General features: G+C 33.6%; 1 protein-coding gene across 2 annotated transcripts; it reads right to left on the reverse strand.

Annotated features, from left to right (window-relative positions):
* Positions 1 to 5,095: 5,095 nt before the first annotated feature.
* On the reverse strand, positions 5,096 to 23,274 carry LOC148620477 (protein canopy 4-like). Of its 2 annotated transcripts, none has more exons than XM_088581373.1 (7): positions 23,120 to 23,261; positions 20,531 to 20,654; positions 19,125 to 19,265; positions 18,400 to 18,484; positions 16,630 to 16,747; positions 10,236 to 10,337; positions 5,096 to 8,512 (listed from the first exon to the last, which is right to left on the reverse strand). In XM_088581373.1, the coding sequence occupies exons 1-7, from the start codon at positions 23,223 to 23,225 to the stop codon at positions 8,409 to 8,411; spliced, it is 780 nt and encodes a 259-aa protein (XP_088437499.1). In that variant the 5' UTR covers positions 23,226 to 23,261; the 3' UTR covers positions 5,096 to 8,408. The 2 variants fall into 2 exon arrangements, with proteins under 2 accessions (XP_088437499.1, XP_088437498.1); XM_088581372.1 differs by lacking the exon at positions 18,400 to 18,484 and adding an exon at positions 17,555 to 17,639 and having other exon boundaries at positions 8,264 to 8,512; positions 23,120 to 23,274.
* Positions 23,275 to 23,352: the final 78 nt, after the last annotated feature.

Raw genomic sequence — 23,352 nt, forward strand, 5'->3', positions numbered from 1 at the left:
CTTATCTTTAAGAAATGACATCATGATATCACGGAACTTATTGCAAGTGAGTGTAATCCGGTAATAGTGCAGCTTCTTTGCACGAGACGCGTTCACATTCGGGCGATATCATTCAATTTAACAAAGTATTAGGTTGTTAATTAAGTAAATATATAATGCGGAAACAGTGGAAAATTATCCAAATTACACAATTCAAAAAGTATGCTAAAACAACGGTATTGAAAGTAGGAAGGACAAGTGCTTAAGAGAATTCATGTATAAATAGGTACTAGTAAACATTTGTGTTTCGTGTTGTAGTTCCATGTGTACTTAAAAACAAGAAGTAGAAACTGTTCTCCCTTCCCGTGCACCTCATTTTACCCTCTTTATTAAGTTGGTTTCGTGACGTTTGTTTTTCTTTGTGTTTCTTGTAGTCATTCATGTTTCACGACTTGTTAGCTTACTGTCCTAGGTATTATGTTATCATCGGGTGTTCTCTGCTTTGTACCTTTGGTTTTGCCAATTGTCTGAAAATAAGTCTGTCTCTTTGTCATCCTCTTAAGTCTGGGGTTTTAGTCCACCTTCGTTTGTGGGAGCAAAGGTGGACTCAAAACCTTGACGTGGGAGGATGTATCTTTGTAGGTTGGACCTTTTGCTGTTTGTTTGTTTAATTTGTTATGTCTTCTTGTGCGGTTGTCGCATGCATCCCTAAACACATTTCTGCATTACTCGGCAAACTCTTGTTTTCAAGACAAGATCAATATTATACATTTTATCGTTTTTCTTTGACCTATTCTTTCCTTTGTTCTCTTCATTTTCATCATAATTTTCTTCGTTATCTTTACTCTCTTGTTCAGGTACAAATACTTCATCTAAACATTCTGAAAACACAAATTAGAATTACAGTGGTTATAACAGGAAAGTTTAGACAGTTATTAATTACTACGCAAGTTTTTATAAACTTATAGTGTCATTAGTGATGCACATATCATAGTGGGCAAACTCCTGTGGCTGTGATAGGGAAGGGTTTGAGAGAGTAACCAAGGGAACCAAGATTATAGCGGTAATCAAAAGAATGTAATCCAGGGACAAAGACCAGACATGGAAAACAGACATACACAACAAAGAACATAAAGTAACGAAAATCATACATACAAAGTAACAAAAGCAAATGAGCAACTCGGACTACACTAAAAACTGGGAGCATGGACCAGGTGCACCGGTAGGGTAAGCGTCCTCAGCTTTTCTAGAAACACCCGCCGAGTTGCCCATAAAAAGTCAAGTCCGGGGTAGACAAACGAAGAAAGGAAAACTATGACCCGTTGAATAAATCAGTTTTCATGGTGCTGATGGATACACCATAACGATCCACGAGTTCATGATGACGACCATAAAACTTCTGTAGTGATGATTTCAATCTTGTAGCAACATAACCCTGTTCCAGAAGCTTATTTGTTAGAGTTCTAGCACGATACAAAAAGTCTGCGTATTTTCGGCAAGCTCTGACATAACGTGTGAGCTGTGATATGAACACTCCATACGCAGGTGCTGAAGGGATGTTGCCACAGATGAAAGGAAAGTTGACAATTTTGAATGAAAAGTCATCACGTTTGTCGTAAAGTTTGGTCAATAGTTTTCCTTTATCATCGATTTCTAAGTGTAGGTCAAGATATGAGACCTACTTCACAGTGTCTGTAGTATCCTTTATCTCAAGTTCTTTGGGGTAGATGCGATGTATCAAATCCCCGAAATTAGGATTGTTTAAAGATAATACGCTAACTATATAGCGGAAACTGAGATTAACAATGAGCTTAACAATTATTTATTTTTGGAATCGGTTGTGCTGAAGGCCGCAAACACATTGTTTAATCCGCTATACCAATTAGGCACTTTAACAGTTTCAGAGGCGGATCCAGAGATTCTTATCAGAGGGGCCCGGCTCTGTCATGGCTCAGTGATTTCCTATATAATCAACTAAATTTTCCGACCTGGGGGCGAGATCCTGCACCATCCCCCTAGCATTCACCGATGGGTTTTCCTATTGTAGGGGTTCATTTATGATGTACATTGAGGTAATTTCCAGCAAAATGATTCTTACCATTGTCGTCATTTTTTTAAAACTCTATCTCTGAATATATATGGTTATTTTACGTTCTTTGTTGTGTTTTACACGTCTGATCTTTGTCCTGGATTACATACATTCTTTTGATTTCCACTGGAGTCTTGGTTCCCTTGATTACTCTTAAACACGATTTGCTGTAGACTGTAGATTTCACTTTTTCTGCATCCATTACACGGCTTGTTTTTTTTAAATTTCCTTTAAATTGCCAGTCTCGTCAAAACTGGATTGCAATTCAATCGCCAAAATTTTACAGACTTAAATAATTTTACAGATTCACAAACTAGTTTTAAGGAGGTTTGTTAAGGAGGTTTCCATAAAGCAGTCAATGGGTTTTTTTAGCGTGATTTGTCCTGTGTAGTTTTATTTCTTCTGTATTATTTGATTTTATCTGTGTATTTCCCCTTGGTGTCCTCGGTGTCGTTTTGTCCAATGATTCCCCTTCTTTCCTACCTTCGGTGTTGCATGCTATACTTCCTTTTTAGCTCACATTGCCAAAGGCCGAGTGAGCTATTGCCATCACTTTCCGTCTGTCGTATGTCGTATGAAAGATGTAAGGATTATTAGAAAATTGATAAAAATCTTCTACTCAATACATTTTTCTATATTTGCAGGCTTCTTATATATGTTAACTTTGTTTTGTTTTTAAATCAATTAAAAAAAAAAACTATTTTGAAGTTGTCACGCAAATTTCTCTGCATTGAAATAACCCGAGAGATTTTAAAATCAATGAAAAATATCATCACTGTGTTGTGAAGATTTTGCATCGCATAAAATATTAAAAAAAGAATCATTCAATCTTTTAAATCACAATTGAATTGAAGCTCAGGAGAATACTAAATGTACTCGAAAGCGACATTAATTACAGCCAAAGAATTAAAGAGAAGTACATGATAAATGATTTATGCATAACTTTTTCACAAGTATATATTCTGGCTGGAAAACTATTCATTATACCTCATACACATTGTCTTTCAAAAAATGGAAGTGAGAGAGAGAGTTTGGGTGTGGATATTTACTGCTAAATCTCAATGAAAAAGTATGCGGTCAAAATTTGCACATCATTTTACCGTAACTGTTAATATAACCGTAGGAAGATTTTCACTTTTTTTCTAACCTTTTTTTTATTTATTTTGCGGGAGCCCCCCCTAATATGTATATGTGTGTGTGTGGGGGGGGGGGGCTAGATTAACAGGTATGTTTTACACTATAATCAGTCCAAAATTATCTCATCAAAATACTATACCCTATTTATGATATGGTTTATGGTCAAATATCATTGGCGAATCGTAGGAGTGCAGGAGATTGGCAAAAAATATCAATGCCCTAGCACCCTCTTTTTCTGATGAAACCCGGCTGGCACACCTCCTTTTCGAAGTATCTAGATCCGCCCGTAAATATCTTCAAGTGTGTAGATTTTGACAGCCAGTCAGTACACAGAGAATTTTGTAAAACAGCCGTTAAATTTAATTATCTTTACATTCACATTTCGTTGGTAAGATAATCCCATCACTATGAGCGTCACCACCTGTTCCATTTGACCCGAAAACTAAGACAAACAATAGAAAACTACCCATTATACCATTCTGTGATATGTGTACATTCATCAACAAGGAAGTAGTCTTTGAGAAAGGTAATTCATTGATACACACATGTAAACTATAAGTATATAATGAAATTCATTGTTCAGGTTATAACTGGATTATTCCTTACTCGGTATTCAATTCATGACCGTAAATCAAAAGTGCGCAAGATTTAGGCAACAGTGAGCAAATAATAGCCTGGAACCATCACCACCCTCTTTTATAAATTATTGGATCCGCTTTTAATATTTTCTATAAACCAAAACCTTTTTATAAACCGAGCAGAACCTTCATTCTGAAAGGGTTGATATAGAATACTGATTTTATTGTAATAGTACATAGACCTTCACATCCTTAAATACATTTCGTTTAGGCTTGTACTTGGTCCTAAGAAACATTGTTTTTTTAAAGAGGGTGTCCATGTAAAACTCAGCCAGATCCTATGCTATGGGTGGCACTAGTATATTTTAGCCCACTGAATTTTTTTTGTTCCAGTGTAATGTATACATCATGTCTACATAAAATAATATAAAATCGTTCTAATTCACAATGGGTGGTTCAGAAAATGATTTTAAAGTTCCCTAACAAAGCAACCAAATTTTGCTCAAATTGAGAGTTATCTCCCTTTTTCAATGAATTTCAATGGTTTCTATGTAATTTATTTCTGTTTAACAGTTGCAGTAAATCAAAAACCAATATTTAACTTTGAGAAAGGATGCGTTCGTGGTATAAAATTTTTTTTTTTTTTTTTAAATAATAATGTTGTGTGCCACCCATTGCATGAAGTTTGAATGGACACCCTATTAAAGTCATATATAAAGGCATTTTTTACCTTTTGATGGAGTGAAACACTTTTAGCAGATTTTGTTTCCAAAATGTCAAAAAAAAAGTAATCAGTGCTTTTGTAGATTTCCCTCAATTTTTGTACCAAACTTTTCATTTTCAAACTTAAAAGATGTGCATTTTAGGCAAGATAGCAGAACTAATAAAAGTAGCATCAAAATTAGAGATTTTTTCAGCCTATTTTCTTACACAATTCATCTCCACAGGCTCAATAATGCATCAAAATTTGCCACAAGTAAATCTACCGAATTAATATGCATTTGCAATTTTTATCCATCGTAGTTTTGATCAAGTAATTAATTAACTATAAAACAGGCCTTTGGACTTTTAATGAAGTTGACTGAATAAACTGAAAACCTGTCTAAACCAGACACTTCTTTTAAAGTCCTTTATCAGTATAAATGTATAACCTGAGTAAACCAAACACCTCTCTTAACCAGGCAAAATTTACAGTCTATAAGAGGTTCAGTATGGACAGGTTTCACTGCATAATATTTTACCCAGTACAAGAGTACTTTGATTAAGTATAATATGGGATGGTAAAGGAACCAAAGAAACAAAACAATTCAACTAGGTTAAAAATATATATTTCAGATCTATTCAGATTTGCTCCCAAGCATACATATACAGAAATTATACATTTATTCAGAAAATTGAAACAAAACAATAAGAAATGTATAATGACAGCCATGATGATACAAGAGAGAACAGGGATTTTCTGTATCAAGAATACATTTTTAAAGTTCTTGAGCAAAACAACTACATTTCAAAGATTTATTTCTCTTCATTTTAAAGGGTTTAGTGATTATTTTTGTAATTCATTTAATTCCTACCATTTTTAAAAACAACATGCACTTTTTAGACCTAATTGTCCCTACTTGTGAACATCATCCTGGGGAAAATGGCCCAGGTCATTTCAGTTGCTTAGGTACAACAAAAATTTTGAAGCACTGTTTCAATGAACTCTCATTAAAAAAGTAAATGTCATTAACAAACAGACAGACAGACCATAACAAGCTGACAAACCATAAGTAGAAATTTGAGCTGTTTAGTTAGATAAAAAAATATTTGAACAACCCACCATTTTAACTGTCTCTTACTCAATAGAAAAGAAAACAGATCTTTTATAAAAACTTACACATAACAAAAAAAACTACTCCATTAAAAAGCAATTAGAATGTGGCAAGTTAGTTAAGCAATGTATGAATATTAAAAAAACGCATCACAATACATCATACATACACATTTTAACATTTACTTATTATGTAAAGTAGTACTGTACTGCATTTGTGAAACCATACATACTGTACTTACAGGGGGTCCAGTTTTATACAATGTCACAAATATTTTCCTCAAAACATTTCTCAACTCTAACAATTACCAATTACCAATTATTGGATGAAAATGTGATGGAACTTGAGTAAATCTTCATTTGATATCTTTCATAAATTCATAAAACAAAATGTGCACATGTAAAACACAAAATCTACAATCAATTTATTCCTTTATCAACTAATTAAAATATTGCATGAATATTACAGTTTGGATAGATTTCCAAACTACAATAGTCTATATTTTACATAGCATACAAAAACCAGTTAAGTATAACTCAATCTAAAAATCATGCAGGAGGTGATTCCTCATATATTAAATGATTGAGTAAGTAGCCAAGATGTATTTAATTATTAGACCATAGTAATAATCCCTGAAATGTGCGTTTAACTATAATGCTGTTCAAAATGAACAAGGGGTTTGGTTTGGACTAAACATTTTCTTGTGTAAAAGATATGCATGAATATTAAATTTACTATCAGCTTTTGCATAATTTTAAGATAGAGTTGTACTTAACTAATCTAATTCTTATACACCATTCCACAAACAAACACAATGACTTATAAATCATTATATGACAGTTCAAAGCTGTATGGGACCCTCAATTATAGATTTTCTTAAGAGGCTGTCCATTTAAAAATCTGGCTATGGGTGACACAGCATACATTTTTTCCCACTTCATTTTTGGTTTCAATGTAATGTTTATATCATAGTAAAGTTTTGTATTTCAAAGATTCATTTTTAAATTGACCAGGAATGGCTCAGAAAGTGATTTAAAATTTCCCTAACAAAGCAACCAAATTTTGCACAAACAGATTTATCTCCCTTTTCAAGACATTTCAATGCTTTCTAAGTAATTTATTACTCTTTAATCTTTACAGTTAATCAAAAACCATTCAACTTAAAGAACGGATGAATTTGTGATATGAAATGAATGAACATCATTTGAAAACAAAATATGACATGTGCCACCCACTGCCTGTTTATTTTTGCATGTTTTCCTCGATTAATATTTTGACCAATCAGAAAGCCTGAAATTGAAGATTTTTGGAAAAAATAATGAAATTTAGTGAGATTTTTTTTAAAAAGGAAACAAACATTTCAAATCAAAAACATTTCTGAAATGTTCCCAATTTGTTACATGCCATGAAACTTGCAAAATGGGTAATGAAGTACTATAAATTGTAAATAAAATAAATATAGATTCCTCAAAATGTTTTTCTTTTTTTAAGAAATAGATATAATAAATTAATGACATTGCAAGATTTAAAGTAAAAACAATATTTAGCATACAATTTTCAATTTTCACATTTATACAAGAGACAGGGTTATACCCAGTAAACAAAAAAAAATTACCGAATCAAACATAACACAGGATTTCATAGGTAAACAACAAAAAAAAGTTCAATCTTTCTATAATAAAAATGGAATAAAATACATCAATAACTTTACATTAAGAAATTAATATGCACATTTTTCATTGTCAATTAAAATTTTAGATCAAAAGGCTAATTTAACTTTGTAATATAATTTTTGACAAACATAATAAATGCAAAAAATCCAATAACAGAGTTTTAACTATTGTAACTCAATTTCATAAAAAAATAATAATCATAATAATTTCCAAATTTCAGGTATCAAAATCACAATTTCATAACTTTCATAATGCATAAAATGAATCTATAGGAATAAACATACTTCCAAAGATTTATTTCATAAAACATCTCTGAAAACTGGTGTATTGCAAACAAAAAGAAATGCCATCACCAGTCCAGAATATAAGGTTCACACAGAGTCTAAAAACCAAACCCCTAAAGTCCCTCCATTAAAGGTCAACATGTAGGTCAAATCCTAACCACTTAGGAATAAAATAATTTCGAAAAAAAAAAATCAACAGAATATCGGGTACACTTATACTGAACTATGCAATCAGAAATCACAAAATTACTTCATTACACATCACTGTACACAGTTCAAAGTGCCACACATGTGAATCATCAAAGGCAACATATGATAATCCTATGTAAAGAACATGTTGGATATTTGAAATCATATGTTTTTCACATGTATGATAATCATAAGTTAGCAAGCCAATATTTACATATGAGAATCATATGATTATCATGTACTATCATCCGTGGCACTTTTGTCTGTGTGAACCTGATACCTAATTTCATACTTTGATTCATTGGTTTAAATTTTAATGATAAATAAATTCACAGTTTTTTTTTCAATTCATGAATTCATTACTTATTCTTTCCAATTTTCAATGTGAATTTTACATTTTTGTTAGATTTGAGTTTAAAAATGGAATGAACTACAAAAATCACCCAAAACAACTGTATCCCAGGAAAAATTGTCCTTTCACTTGTATATGATTGGCTTAGTGAAACACATTAATGGTGAATTTTCTTAATATAAAAAAAAGAAAAAAAAATCAAATCAGTTTTAAAGACCATGAGTCATGTAATTTTTTCTCCCAAAATATTACAAGAATGAATGAAATATGATGGCAAGTGATTCTCCCCCGCCCCCCACTCACAAAGCTTCTATTACAATTCATCTTTCTTTTGATCATCCTTACTCTCTGTAGATTTTGTTTTCTTCTTTTCAGAAACCCCTTTTGATGCCTGTTCTCCTTTGAGATTCTTTTTCCCTGTAAAAAATATAAACTCATATGCAAAAATGACTGTCAATTTAAAACTGTATTTACAAACATATATATACTCAATTGAGCTCATAGCTAAAAATTGCTTTTCTTCTCTATAGAGCTTGTAGCCTGAAGTTGATTTTCTCCTCACGAACTTCATGCTGTTTACAAAAACAAGAATATATCAAGTCAATATCAACAAATTAAAGTCATTTTGCAGGATACCTACATCACTCTGGTTTTTTGACATTTCCTTCAATGGGGAATAACTTATACATCAGACAGACTGATTGGCTGTCTCATATAGACTAGGAAGAGCAAACAAGGGAACCAAGGCTATAGCAGCAACCAAAAGAACGCAATCCAGAGACAAAGACCAGACATGGAAAACAGACATACACAACAAAGAACACAAAGTCACTAAAATCATACATACAAAGTAACAAAAGTAAATGAGCAACTCGGACTCGACTAAACACTGGGAGCAAGGACCAGGTGCACCGGTAGGGTAAGCATCCTTTGCTTTTCTAGGAATACCAACCAAGTTGCTTATAAAAAGTCAAGTCTGGGGTAGACAAACGAGGAAAGGAAAACTATGAACTGTTGAATAAATCAGTTTTCATGATGCTGATGGATACACCATAACGATCCACGAGTTCATGATGATGACCATAAAACTTCTGCAGTGATGACTTCAATCTTGTAGCAACATAACCCTGTTCCAGAAGCCTATTTGTTAGATTTGTTAGAGTTCTAGCGCGATACAAAAAGTCTGCGTAGTTTCGGCAAGCTCTGGCATAACATATGAGTTATGATATGAACACTCCATATGCAGGTGCTGAAGGGATGTTGCAGTAAACTTTTATTGTAGAAAATGTAACTACATGAACCTTGGTAAACATGTAATTGAATTGAATAATAAAAATAAAAATTACCAAGCAATTACCATAGTTAAAAACATTTTTACATCGAATAAAAAGTGTTACTGTTCTACCTCTGTTTAATTAAGCAGGGAACCAGTCTGTCTTGTATATGAGTTATTTACCTTTGTATAAAATGATTGAGTGCTTAAAGAAATGCAGTGGATGCTTATCCTACCAGTCCATCTGGTTCATACACAATTTTTTTTTGGTGAAATCTGAGTTGCTCATTCATTCTTTAATTTCTGCGTGAATTTTTATAAATTTAATTTTATGGCTTATGGCATTCTGTCTAATCTTTGTTTCCCAATTATAAACATGAAGTTGCAAGGTATACACCCACTACACATTAAAAATTGCATATTTGTTTTTCATATGTATTGCATTGAAAACACCTGAAAAACATTTGTTTATCCATGTGTTTTTCATATGTTTAGGATAACCATGAAAAACTTATGAACAACATATGTTTCTGACTGCAAATTAATTCACGCAAAACATTTAAAGATGGTACTAATATGTTTTCAATCCATCCATTGGGAGCTGAGATAATTGTGACAAAATTCAGATGGATGGACAGACAGAGAGACAAGTTGATTCTAAAATACCACCCTGCCTTTAAGTTTGGGTATAACATCCTGTTTCTTGTTCTAATCTTTACTCCCATCTAGAAGTGTTTCATTTATATATCAAGGCTTGATATGTCTTTATATAAACACTACCATTTTCTACCCTTAACATCTATTCTACATTATATAAAACAAAAATTGTTTTTATGAAAAAAGAACTATTCTACATGTATATCATACCTTTTTTCTTGGACTTTTTCTTTTCTTTTTTCTCTCCTTTATCATCTTTGTTTTCTTCATCTTTATTCTCAATCTCGGGAACAAACACTTCATCTAAACATTCTGAAAATAAGATAGAATATAACTGTGGACATTAGAGACTCTGAATTACTCAGAATATAACTGTGGACATTAGAGTTTAGTTTACAACAATTTTATTTGTTAACTCTACAAAAGGGATAGGACACAAGTTTTACCAACTTATAAAGTCTTCTCCCATCAATAATATACAATGCATAAATAAGAACATTAGAACATTGAGGGCACACAACAAATCATTATGAATATTAATAAAGACAATTCTGAATTAGATTTTACAAGACAATGTAGAAAAAAGAAAAGAAAAAGGAAAAACAACAGTACAATGAAAAATAAATAAAAATAAAAAAAACACCAATACAATGAAAAAATAATTAAAAAAAACAAAAAAACACCAAAGTTTCAGAAATATATGTACAAAACTGAAGAGAAACATAAAAAGGACAGGTGGATGTGCTGTTCTTGTGTGACACTGGTTTTACTTCCATAAAAATATTAAGACTCAAATCTTTTTGACCTTTTAATAAATATGAAGACACTATCAAAAATAAGTAGATTTTCTTTGTTTGTTAGATCAGTACTGCCCCTGCAGTGAAACATCCATTCTTAAAGGAATTAAGCGTAAACTCTCGAATAGTGTAATACAGATTTCTGTATATTTTTTGCATTCGAAAAAAAAAATGGTAGACACTTTCAATTGGAGCACTGCAACTACACACAGGATCAGCTACAATATGGACTCTGTGTGAATCGTAGTTAAGGAAAGACGTTAGAGACTCTGAATTACTCAGAATATAACTGTGGACATTAGACACTCTGAATTACTCTATAAATTACAGAAATATCTACTGTAAAAGTACTATTTTTCCACTATTTTCATGGTGGATATAAAAGCTAAAAAATGTACCCACAAAATTGATTCTTAACACTATATAACACTTATCACTTTTTGATACCATGAAAATTGATAACCATGATTATGTTCACTTGAAAAAATCCATGAAATTATAAGCAACCGCAAAAATTAATAAGTTTATAATACATTATGTATTTACATTTCTTCCAGTCTTAGTTGGTGTTTCTTCTTGTCGTTCGCCATTGCACTTGAATGCCAGTCTCCTCAACAAATCTGGCCGTCTTCTGTAGGTCTTCAACAGGTCCATACAGTTTCTCTCTAATGGGGGTTGGTTTATCCCATATCTTCTCTCTCTGTGCCTGGTGTAACTTGCACATCTGCAGAAAGTGTTCTGTATTCTGCTCTGCTTCTCCACAGGGGCACATAGGTGATCATATGACCTTCAAAACTCTATACAGATTTTGGTTTAGTCTGTTGTGTCCTGTCCTGAGCCTGCAGATTGTAGTTTGCTCAAATCTTTTTAGTTGATGGTAGCTATCTTGCCTCTGAGGGGTATTGTGCAGAGACTTGATGATGGTCTTCATCTCTGCATAGCAGACAGGATTTTCATCTTGCTGTTGTAGAAATCCTTCCTTTGCAAGCTTATCTGCTTTTTCATTTCCATTGATTCCACAATGTGAAGGTATCCAATGTATGGCAGTTTTAAGGCTTTTGATGGAATAAATAGCTCTTTCAAGTTGTGGTAGTTTGTTGTTGGTCAGTGCTTGTATTACGGAGAGAGCATCTGTTAGGAATACTACTTGCATATTTTCTGCACTTTCCTTGATGTAATTTGCCGCACGCATTTGTGCTTCTTCTTCTTCAGCCTCGTAGTTGGAGCAATGTAATCCTGTTGGTATTGCCATTGACTGTTGTACTCCATTTGGGTATTCTATGTAGATACCAGCCCCTCCTTTTGTTGGCGCATTTGTGGCTGAACTGTCTGTGTAAACTCTTGCCCACAATTCTGATGGATACTCTTCTTCCAGCATGGTCATTGTTATGGTTTTTCTGATGATGTTTGATTGTTCATCTTTGTCACTGAGTAATGGAACTGTTGTCTGAATGGTTATATTGTCCTTCTTCTCTGCACATAGTTTGTCATTCATTTTAAAATCTATAGGTTTGACATGCTTAGGTAGATATTCTTGGTGTTTTCTTTGCAATACTCTTGTTTCTAGATTGAAGCTGGATCTTTTTAGTCTGCCTGAGGATAGTTGTTTCAGTCTCTCATTCATTGGGTGGTTTGGTAAGCAGTGATATTTGGTGGCCTGTATTATAGCTTTACATTCTCTTCTCTTACTTAACGGTTGTATGTTTGTAATTTCCTCCATGCTAGCAAATAGCAATATGGTTCCTATGATGATGCGGAGTGCCTGAATCTGGACTTTATCTAGAGTCTGATGGTGAGACTTAGCTGCTGTCATCCAAGCACTAGAGGCATATTCTAGATGTGGGCGTACATTTCCTTCGTAGACAGATTTCAAAACTTTCTCATTAGCACCCCAGTTTGTACCAGCAAGTTTTCTCATGATGTTTAGTTTTCATCTGGCTTTGGCTTCTGCTGTCATTATATGCTGTTTCCATGTAAGTCTTTTATCGAAGGTTGCACCAAGGTATGTTTGCTGATCTTCCATTGTGATATGGATGTCATCCATGGTCAGTTTGACAGAATGGGTTTTAGGTGAGAGTGTAAAGAGGGTTGCTGTTGTTTTCTCTGTATTGATGGTAACATACCACCCATTGGCCCATTTGACTACCATATCTAATGCTGTTTGTATCCTGTACCTTGTAGTAGTTGCATATTCTTCAGAGCACCAGAGGACAAGATCATCTGATTGTACACCATTTGGTAGCTCTGGAACTAGGTCATTCATATAGAGTATGAAGAGAGTTGGTGGCAATACTCCTCCATGTTGTACACCCTGTTTTAGAAGTATTTTTCGGCCATGCTTCCCATCTACGAGTACTCTTGCCCTTCTATTGTACAGATATGAGTTGGTTCATTTGTACATTCTTCCACTTACTCCAAATCTAAGAAGTTTCACAAGAAGGCCATCTTTCAAAACTTTGTCAAATGCTCTCTTAAGATCTACAAAGACAGCTAGCGTTACTTTCTTTGATTGAAATGCATCTTCGACTACTTGAGATAGATGTGTTGTCTGATCATCTGTGCTCTTGTACGGTGTAAAACCAGCTTGTTCATGACCAAGAATATTCTCCGATTCCAAGTATGTCTGTAGGCGCTTGTTGATTATACGCTCCATTAATTTGCAGCAACTGCTTGTAAGGCTAAATGGGCAGTAGCTTGAGGCTTTCGACTTGTTCTTTCCCCTCTTCAGTATTGGCATCATTATGGCTTCTTTCCAACATTGAGGGACTTGACCTTGTCTCCAGCTCAGGTTGAGAATTTTTAGCAAAGTTGTAAGTGCTAAGGTGCCAAGGTGTTGAAGCATTTCATTGGTGATGTTATCTGGACCTGGTGCCTTTTTCATTTCCATTTTTCTGATGGCTGCCTTTGTCTCAAACATGGTGATATCTCTCTGCATAACTTCATGTGTTGGCACCTTTGATCTTTCTCTAAATTCAGTTCTTACTTCTTTTTTCCGTGATGGTGATATATCAGTGTTGCTTTCTTTCTCATAGCCTTTAGTAAATTCATTTGCTGCTGCTTTCCCTATGGTTGTTTTCTCTCTCCACCCTTTCCTTTGACATTCAATCTTTGTTCTTCGATGTTTGGCCTTGCACTTTTGGAGTTTGATGTTATTTTCCTGACTGGGACTTAATTCTGCATCATCCCTTGCCCTTGTGAGTGCCTCGTTTGTTGCCTGTATCTCACTGGACCAGTAGGGCTTGTAGTCCTTTCTTACACCTCTTGGTACACTTTCCTTTGCTGCCTTTAACAGTGTTGAATGCTTTCACCACATTGTTAATATTCTTTCCCTCTACTTCTATTTCCTTTGTAAGTTCATCTGTTCTAGCTTGAAACATACTCCAATTTTCCTTCTTGTATTTCCATCTTGGTAGCTGAGCATACTCAGATGTTGTTGTTTCTGCAATGGATATCATGACAGGTCAATGATCACTGCCTCTAGCTGGTCACATACCTTTCTATTGATTTTTTAGTGTATATCATCAGTACAGAAAGCTAGATCTGGTGTGGTGGTTGTATGCCATCTACGAGAATAAAAAGTAGGTGCTTCAGTGGTGTCATTGACAAGGATATGGTGGTTTTCATTCTGCCAGTCTTCTTTGGTCTCCCCTCTTTTGTCCATGGTATTATATACCCAACTTTGTGATTGGCTGTTGAAATCATCTACTATGAGGAATGAACTGTCTGGTATTTGTATGGTGTCTAGTGACAGTTTCTTATCATTGGGACAGTAGAAGTTAACAATGTTATACGAGCTTTTCCAAAAAGTTGCTTTGATTTCAATGTATTCTGCTTCCTCCATAAACTTTTTTGTTTCTAAGGCATTAATGTTGTTTCTTACAAGAGTCATTACACCACCTTTCTATCACTCATGAAGACTTGGTATCCTCTGATCTTAAAAGGTTTGTCCTCTTGGAGATGTGTTTCTTCAATACTGCAGATGTTCACATTTTTTTCATGAAGAAAGTGTTGAAGTTCTTCTCTCTTGTTTGATACCCCTTCTGCATTCTACTGCACGATGTTAATATGCAGTTGCTCTTTTCTTTTCGGTTTGATCTTTTTACGGTCAGTAGCTCTCCTTGTTTGTCCCCTGACTCCACAAGACGTAACTAAGGTACCTCACGTAGCATTGGTTGGGCTCCTTCTAGACAGAGAGCCTAGCACTGCACCTGCCTGGTAGGTCCGCACAGGGAGAGCACCAAATCGTTTGTTCATGGTTTCAAGTGTCATTTTGGCTGTTTGTGCATGGTGTTGTGGTCTGCTCAAGTGCGCTATATCGCCCAAAACCTCCGTCTTCAGCACTCTAGGTTTTCTGTTGGGGTTACCTCACCCTTAGCTTCTGAACAGAAGTTCTGATCCTGGAAGTACAAGAAGGAAGTTACAGATTCCTAATTCTGGATTTTCCTTGAAGTTGTCTCCTGAAGCCTTTCCCTGTCGAAGGATGTAGCTGCAAGGCAGCGGAGGTTTTAGATCAGAGTTTTCCTTCTCTTAGATGGGCTACCCTCCAAGGTTTACGAGCCCCATCTACCTGAGGCTATCTGGTTTTAAGGCGCCAGTGACTCGCCTTCGCCCCTTCTCCAGTCAGTCTAAACGGCTTGACCAGGTCCACCAGTTGGTAAACCCCTTGTGAAGGTTGGAGTTGGACTTTAGTTGTCAGAGGCTGTTTGAGACGCACGCCGAAAGAGGCATTTAAAATGATATTGACAACCTTCCGCTGCCTTAGTTTGTGTTTTAAAAAATGTACATGACTTTTTAATCACTGGGCCATGATTAAATTTCTGCAAGAGTTAACTCCCTTAAACTAGCATGTTAAAAATCTCGACTTTACCAATAATTCAAACCACTCGTTACTGAAGGAGAATCTATAAATACATTATATAGGTACAAACAAACAATAGAACCAGTCTTTCTTAATTTATGCTAAATTTTATGTACCATGAAAACAGTCTGAACCAATAATCTTTTTAGCTAAATGTTTTGGCTGGTGTTTGGTTTAAATGCAGTTTGATTGACATAAAGGGACTTCCTAAAGAAAGTTTTATCAGACTGGTAATCTCTTTATTATGGGTTCTGTTGATAGGTTACTATAACAAGAATGGATACGGTGAATTTGTCAAAAAGACAACAACTCCACTGGAATGAAAAATATCAGCTCAAGGCCTTCTATAGTTTTTCAAGGAACGAGGAGGAAACCATCACACCATTGGGAAAGCTGCAGCTGGGGCTGTACAGGTACAGTGAAATAGTTTAGGATTTTTTTAAAGACAGGCCACCTGCTTAATCAGAGACCTGTTTAGAAAGGCTACCCGTTTCTGCAGGGTTCTTTTCACAAGGGTTTAACGGTACATTTATAAGTTATATAAATATCATCATGTATTCCTGCCAGATTTGGCAGAGGTATAACAGCTGTGCTGAGTTCAAATTTACTCTCAAGAGTGGAACGTTTTCAAATATCAAATCAGTGGTCAACTTAAGGAATACCAAAAGACATCTGAAGTGACAATAGAAAGGTCCAGGAACAAGATAAATGAATTTTTTACAGTCCTAGATAAGAAATTTAGGGTCCCAAACCCTGTATCCTCACTAATTTGTTCCCTTGAAGTGTAAATAGCAAATACAGTGTATACACCAGTGCAGGAAATGTGTTCAAGACAGCAAATACTCATTTTAGAACAAAAAATTTATTATAAACTTTGAGGTTTATGATTGCAAGGATTATTTTTTTATGTACTGGGTACATAAAAGTCATTCAGAACCCATGTTCTCACCTTTTTCATCATTTTTTAAAACTCTATCCCTACATATATAATCTATCAAGGGCTGGTCCTGGTGATGATAGTACCATTCCTCAATGTCCTCCTCATGATTTTCTACAATGTTGTCACACTGAAATTAGAAAAGGAAGTGGTATGTTTATTCAAGTGTTTGGTCACTTCTGCTTCTGTAAAGTTTTAAAAATTATTGTTATGCTGAAAGTAGTTAACAAAAACATTAGCTTTGAAATAAAAAAGCATGTGATAGAGAGTGACCTTTAAAGAACATCCAGGGTTTTCTACATTATTGTCTTAAAGGAGTAGGGAGGTTAGTCATGTAATTTGCCCAGATATTGAGAAAAAGCTGCAAACTGAAATTAGAAAAAGATGAGGTAGCAAGTCATATAAATTAGCCCAGTGTTTACCTATTGAAATTTTAAATAGGTCAATTGTATAGGTTTTAAAAATTTTTCACTACATTTTCAAAACCATTATCATGACATTGAATATACAGGAAATAGATTCTACAAAAATAATACATATGGTTTGACAACTTGGCATAATTTAATGATGCTACTGATAAAGACAGAAGATTTGAAGTGGAACATGAAGTAATATCATTCCAATTATTTTGTTATCAAAATCAGTAAATCTGTAATTTCATATCATTGGAAAGATAGAAAATATGCCACTGTTACACTTACTTTACCCACTTAATATTTTCCATGTGTTCACAGAGCTAAAGTAGATGAAGAAATTAAACTTAAATCTAATCAGAGAAACAGAATCTAACACAGTAATCTGTAAGAAACCATATCTCTCAACAAATGACAGTAGAGCTTATGGTCTACCAATGCATTTTCATATAATAGTTTTACTGCCTTGTGTAAAGAAAAGTGGTTTCAACTCAGTACTGTATTAAATTCTATGTATCTTTTACCAGTCTTTGCATCTGAGCCACTTCAACAGAGGTGGAATCCCATAATTCTTCGGGAATACCCAATTCAACTTTAACCCCTTTATCTCTGGAAAATAAATTCTTCTGGGTACATGTATAGTTCAAGCAGAGGATAGACACCATGCAATCATTGTCAGCAAGGAAGTTTTTCATATTGTGGTGCTTTGATAAATAGTAAATAAAAGCAACCATTTCAATTTTGTTGGAGGCTAGCTTAGGTCGGTTATAGTCATATTGTTTGTTTCCAACCTTGACAAAAGGTTCTAAGATTTCGAATGATCACAAGTTCTGACAGAATGATGGGAGAATTAATTGTTCACAAATTCTGACAGAATGATGGGACAACAAATTGTGACATCAAAATTTAAACTGACTTTTTTGTGAATCTGATTTTTGTTTTCCACTGTAAGCTTCTCATAATAGGCCCAATTGATTGTTTCGTATATATTTAACTGAAGATGAAAACTTAAATTTGAAACCTAGTTTTTCCAATTAAAATGAAACTGAAACTCACATTTCTTTTCCTAATTCATTTCAAAAGTGTTTAAAATTTGTACAAATATGATTTTATAACTGCAATGATTACAAATGGGACATTTTTAATTATCTTTAGAATTTCATGGGCCATTCTTTAACTTTCTTAATAAAAATTTCAGATTTATATGGGACATTCCAAGCCAGAATGTGATAAATGACACATGGCCCCATCATATACTAATCACTGTGATTTTCTTAAATATTTTCCCTAATATCAAAAAAAAATTAAACTTCCTTGCTTCAGATGCACAATGGAGCATTAATATCATTTGAGAAAAGTAAATTGTTACCAATCTCTGCATCTGAGCAACTTCTACGGAGGTGGAATCCCACAATTCATAGGGAATACCGAGTTCTACCTTTACTCCCTTGTCTCTGAAAAATAAACAACTCGCTCCAAGCAACATTTTCTAATTACTAAAGGATCCTGGATATCAGGTTGAGAAGGTTTAAACAAAATTTTTTGGGTATACTTTGCAAAAATCAAGGTTTTTAGCAAGATATTTTCTTCCATTTTAGGGGAGAGGACACATGTTTACTCCTACATTGTAAAAAGTTGGAATTCCGTTCATCAATAACCCAACCAAGTCAGAAAGTAGCTTGCCAGTCAAACTTCTAACATTGCTGGTGTAACATATGTTCAGTCTCTCTGAAGATCATTTCCACTACACTTTTATTTAAATAAAATATACCTATGATTCTAGTTGTTACAACTAATAAGGGCTAAGATCATGCTGTACATGTAAATTCAATGTTGGACTCGATGTTTGGCAAACTACAAGCTTAAAGGAGTGTTCACAATTAACATTCTTCGTTAAATAGGGCTACTGTCTGGTACAACAAACTGAAGACCATGTGTTGGTATTACATCCATTATTTGTCTCACCAATCCACCTTAATCTCCCTTTTTCAAAATGAAGCTGATACAACTTCCCCTTTGGAAGACATCAAACAGTTTAATTGGACAACATCTCCCTTTTTAAAAATTCCAACATCTCTAGCTGTTATAACTTACTTGAGACCATGAAGTACATCCATAGTTTGACTTCTTCCTTTGGCAAACCTCAAACTTCCCTTTCTCTCCTTGTGTAAGTTGTACTCTAATACCCTCTTACATACATGAGGTTCATGTATGGCCTCAATAAGTCTAAGATCGCTAAAATATAATATAAAAAAATCTGTTGCATTGTCCATGCTCTTATATAATGTTTGCATGGAACTAGACAGATTATGAAATTTTGTAGGGGCCTTGGACTAAAATCCAGGATGAACATTAAAGGATATTGGGCATTTTTTTGCCAAAATAATGTAAAAAAAAATACAAAAAAAGAGAGGTCCTCCTTCAAAATAAAGAATATTACACTAGTTTTCAAGTACAAACTAAAACTGTACTTATTCGATAGTTTAATGGTAACCTACATGTACATGTATGTATCAAAACTTGATCAAATTCAAAATTCAGGGAAAATTACCAAAATTAATTATATTTTAGATATTTGATCAGATTGGATTGCTCTAATCTAAAAAAAAACTGACTAATTAGCCTGGTAAATAAAAATCAATCCAAATCAAAGGGCTAATCTCCAGAATCTCTTTTACATTCTTATTTTCTTATTTAAGAATTTTAGGCTTACTGAAAATGTGGAATATTTTGCTTTGAAGTAATGCATGCCATTTCCATGGTTAATTTCAATTTCACTTGGAGATTATCTAACAATGTAGCAATCATAACAGTTTTTTTGTTTTTGTTTTTTTTTTCTGCATGCAAAACACTGTGTCACATGAGAAAAAAAATCGAACATTTTCAATTTAGTTTTTTTTCCAATTTGGCAAAACTTTAGGGTAGGAGGGTTCTTAAAACTAAAAATGAAAAAACTACATACTTACTTATTAATCATAAAAATCATTACAATAAAAGAACATTACAGTGTAAATCGGTATGATGATACAGTCAACTGTCAACTGACGAATATGTCTACACAATACATGTATGTGGACTACCAGTATACAAGTCTTGAATGTTAATACAGTGAAACCTGCCTAAACCAAATCCTCTGGAATTAGAAAACCTGTCTATTCCAGACACATTAAAAGTGACCCATCATATCAGTCGTCATGCATATCCATTCTCCTTATATTTTAACTTTTGTATACCGAACAACTGTCTAAACCAAACCTTGAGAAAAATAAAAATATGTCGAAACCAAAGTCTTATTATATCGTTTTTTTTTTAATTCGCCTGAATATAGCAGAAATATTGCTGCTCGGGCGTTAAATCCCAACAATCAATAATGGGTTTTTTTAAACCTTGGTAAACCAAACAATATTTATAGTCCAAAAGAGGTTTTGTTTAGGCAGGTTCACTGTATTTGTTTACTACTTTACATTAACATTGTACTATAAAAAAATTCTGTTACTTACGATTTTCTGTAGTCAATAGCTTTCTTTTTTTCTGGGTCCAGCCCATGACCAGTTCTAAGGATTTCCTTCGTCTTGCCAGTCTCATCAAAACTGGATTGTAATTCAATGGCCATAATTTTACAAACTGGAAATAAATTCACATACAGTTTCGTGAGAGTGTTTGTTTGATATTAATCACACCGACTTATTATTCCATCTAGTCATTGCATGTACAATGTAGGATCTAACAACACTCCTGTCTACATGCAGTGACTGAATGGAACAATTAGTAATTTCAATTTGATTAGTTTGAGTCTGACACCAAGTCATCAACATTACCCAGCATGCCCACTAGTTTTTGCATCAGGGGGTTCGTGCACCCCTTGACCTTTTCAATTGCCGTACATGAATGGGCATGCTGCCTTACCATGATGCCTACTATGACATCCTGCTTGAGAAGAGAAAGCATGAACATACCAATATATAATATACAAACATGTACATGTATACATTATGTTAAGTGGGCTTTTTATATTTAAGTATGTATGCCTACGGTAGCTACTTTTAAAAACTCTGCTTGATACGACCATAGAAGTTGAAGACTGAGCAGTTGTGACCAGCAGGGATACAATATCAACTTTTAATTTGAATTGTAAATAAATGTTTTACAAAAATTTTAAGAGGAATGAAAGAAACCATGGAACTAAATTAAAAATCAATCCATCCATTAGGACAAGAGATAATTGCAATGAAATGAGGATAATCAGATTGACAAAGAGACAGATACATGTAAGGTGATTCCAACAAACAATAATGTAAATATACAAATGTACATGTACCATACACATGTTTATTGGGATATAGTAAAATGTTACGGGTGAAAATTGGTGACTACTGCCTACTTTTGAAAGAACTTCTCCGTATAAGAATCAGGCAAAATGTGTATAAAGTGTGGCACTGGAAGGAAAAAAATGCAGAGATTTTATTCCATTAACCAAGTATTTATACCTGATAACCTCCTGAAATAAACATCAAAGTGTTTGTAAATTCTGCCTTTTTAAGATAATGATAGGTCAAATTTAGTAGAAATGCACTATGGAAAAATGGCGGGAAAATTTCCCCACACTTTTTCTTTATATAAGCAGTCAAAAAATACCTGCATCACAGATGCTTCAGGATAAATTAAAATAACTTTTCAGTTGTTTTCTAGATGTATTGAATATATTAGAGGAAAAAAAACAAATTAAGAACTTTGATGTGCCACCCATTGCCTGATTCTTATGCAGAATGGTACTTAAAGATATGACAAACAGCACAATCAATATACTGGTACTATCAAGATTGCAACAGGCATTAAACTTGATATCACTTATATTATCTTTGTACCATCTTTGTTCCCATCTGTTGCGTCAATTACAAACAAATTTTAGTTTTTCACAATTTTATGAAGTATGAAAATCAATAATCTAAATGAAATATTTCTTTTAAGAATGAAATGGCAATGTTCATGGCTCAAAAGTAGTGTTGTCATTAAAATGACTATTCAATAAAATTGAAAGGCTAAATTCATAGACATCAGAACTTATTTGATATGCTGTTAACAGGATAAAAAATTATTGTTTGTTTATATATCTTATGGGGCAAACTGTCTTCTATTACATTACTGCTTGGTAAAAATACATATGTACTTCTTTTGATGATGTTACAAAATATTGCTTCCAAAGTATTTTAAAGGAATTACAATAGTGCAAAAATGTGTGGCCTATGGGTACCAATAGTTTTTTTAATCCAAAAATATAGAGTGCAAGTAATAGAAATTACAATGAAGGCTATTCTGCGAATAGACAATAACAGTGCATTGATTTGACACAAAACAGTTGCAGTATAAATATATATAAGAATTTGAAACATGGCCTCTATATTTTGTACATGCATAAAAAAATGTCTTCTGAAATAAGTAATTTTTCAAAAATTTGGCTAAAGTTTTTTTTTAATTTTGCTTAACTTCTGTTGTCAGTTTGTTTCGGTTATATGTAGTTCAAAACATCCATAGACATCAAAGCATCACTTTGTTTTCAATGAAACCACTAATTCAACTAGTCCATTATGTAACTTTCAAATTAATTGAAACACTTTGGTTTTTTTTTTTTGTTTTTTTTTTAAGCTGGGTTTTGGCATTTGCCTGACCAACTCCTTGTTGAGCATTAAAACAATTTTAGAGATTTACACAAAAAATCAATAGTTTTGATAGGAAACATGCTTAGAAATATCAACTTCAAGATTGATCTATATTGTAAAGAGATTGTAGGCCATAAAATATTAAAACAGTCATTTAATCTTGCAGTTCAAAGAAGCTCAGGGAAATCCCTAAAGGCAACCAATCAATTTCTGACATATGTATGAAAATGAAATAATCAAATTTAATGAAATGAAAAATATTTGTAAGTATTAAGTATGAAAAAAAAACCTGACTTACTGTTTTTAAATGCCAAAAAGTGTTCTTTACTGAAATATTGTCTAGGCAGTTAGTAATTAAACAGTAAATTAATTAATAATCATTTTTCAAATTGTAAATTCACAATAATATTGCAAATAATAAATTGTCATTACCTTCACATTTTGTTGGTAGAATGACTCCGTCACTGTTAACATCACCAACTGCTCCGTGCAGCACAGCAATAGAGACAAACAACAGAAAACTACCCATTCCGCCCATTCACATGTGATTTGTGTACATTCACAACAAGGAAGTAATCCCTCTGACCTCTGACCTTTCATGGAAGTAATTTACTGATGCACACCATGCAAATTTTTTATAAAAAAAATTAATATTGTCAGATCAA

Source organism: Perna viridis, chromosome 4, assembly GCF_037379345.1.
Source record: "Perna viridis isolate PV_CMFRI_1.1 ecotype Kerala chromosome 4, ASM3737934v1, whole genome shotgun sequence".
NCBI lineage: Eukaryota > Metazoa > Mollusca > Bivalvia > Mytilida > Mytilidae > Perna > Perna viridis.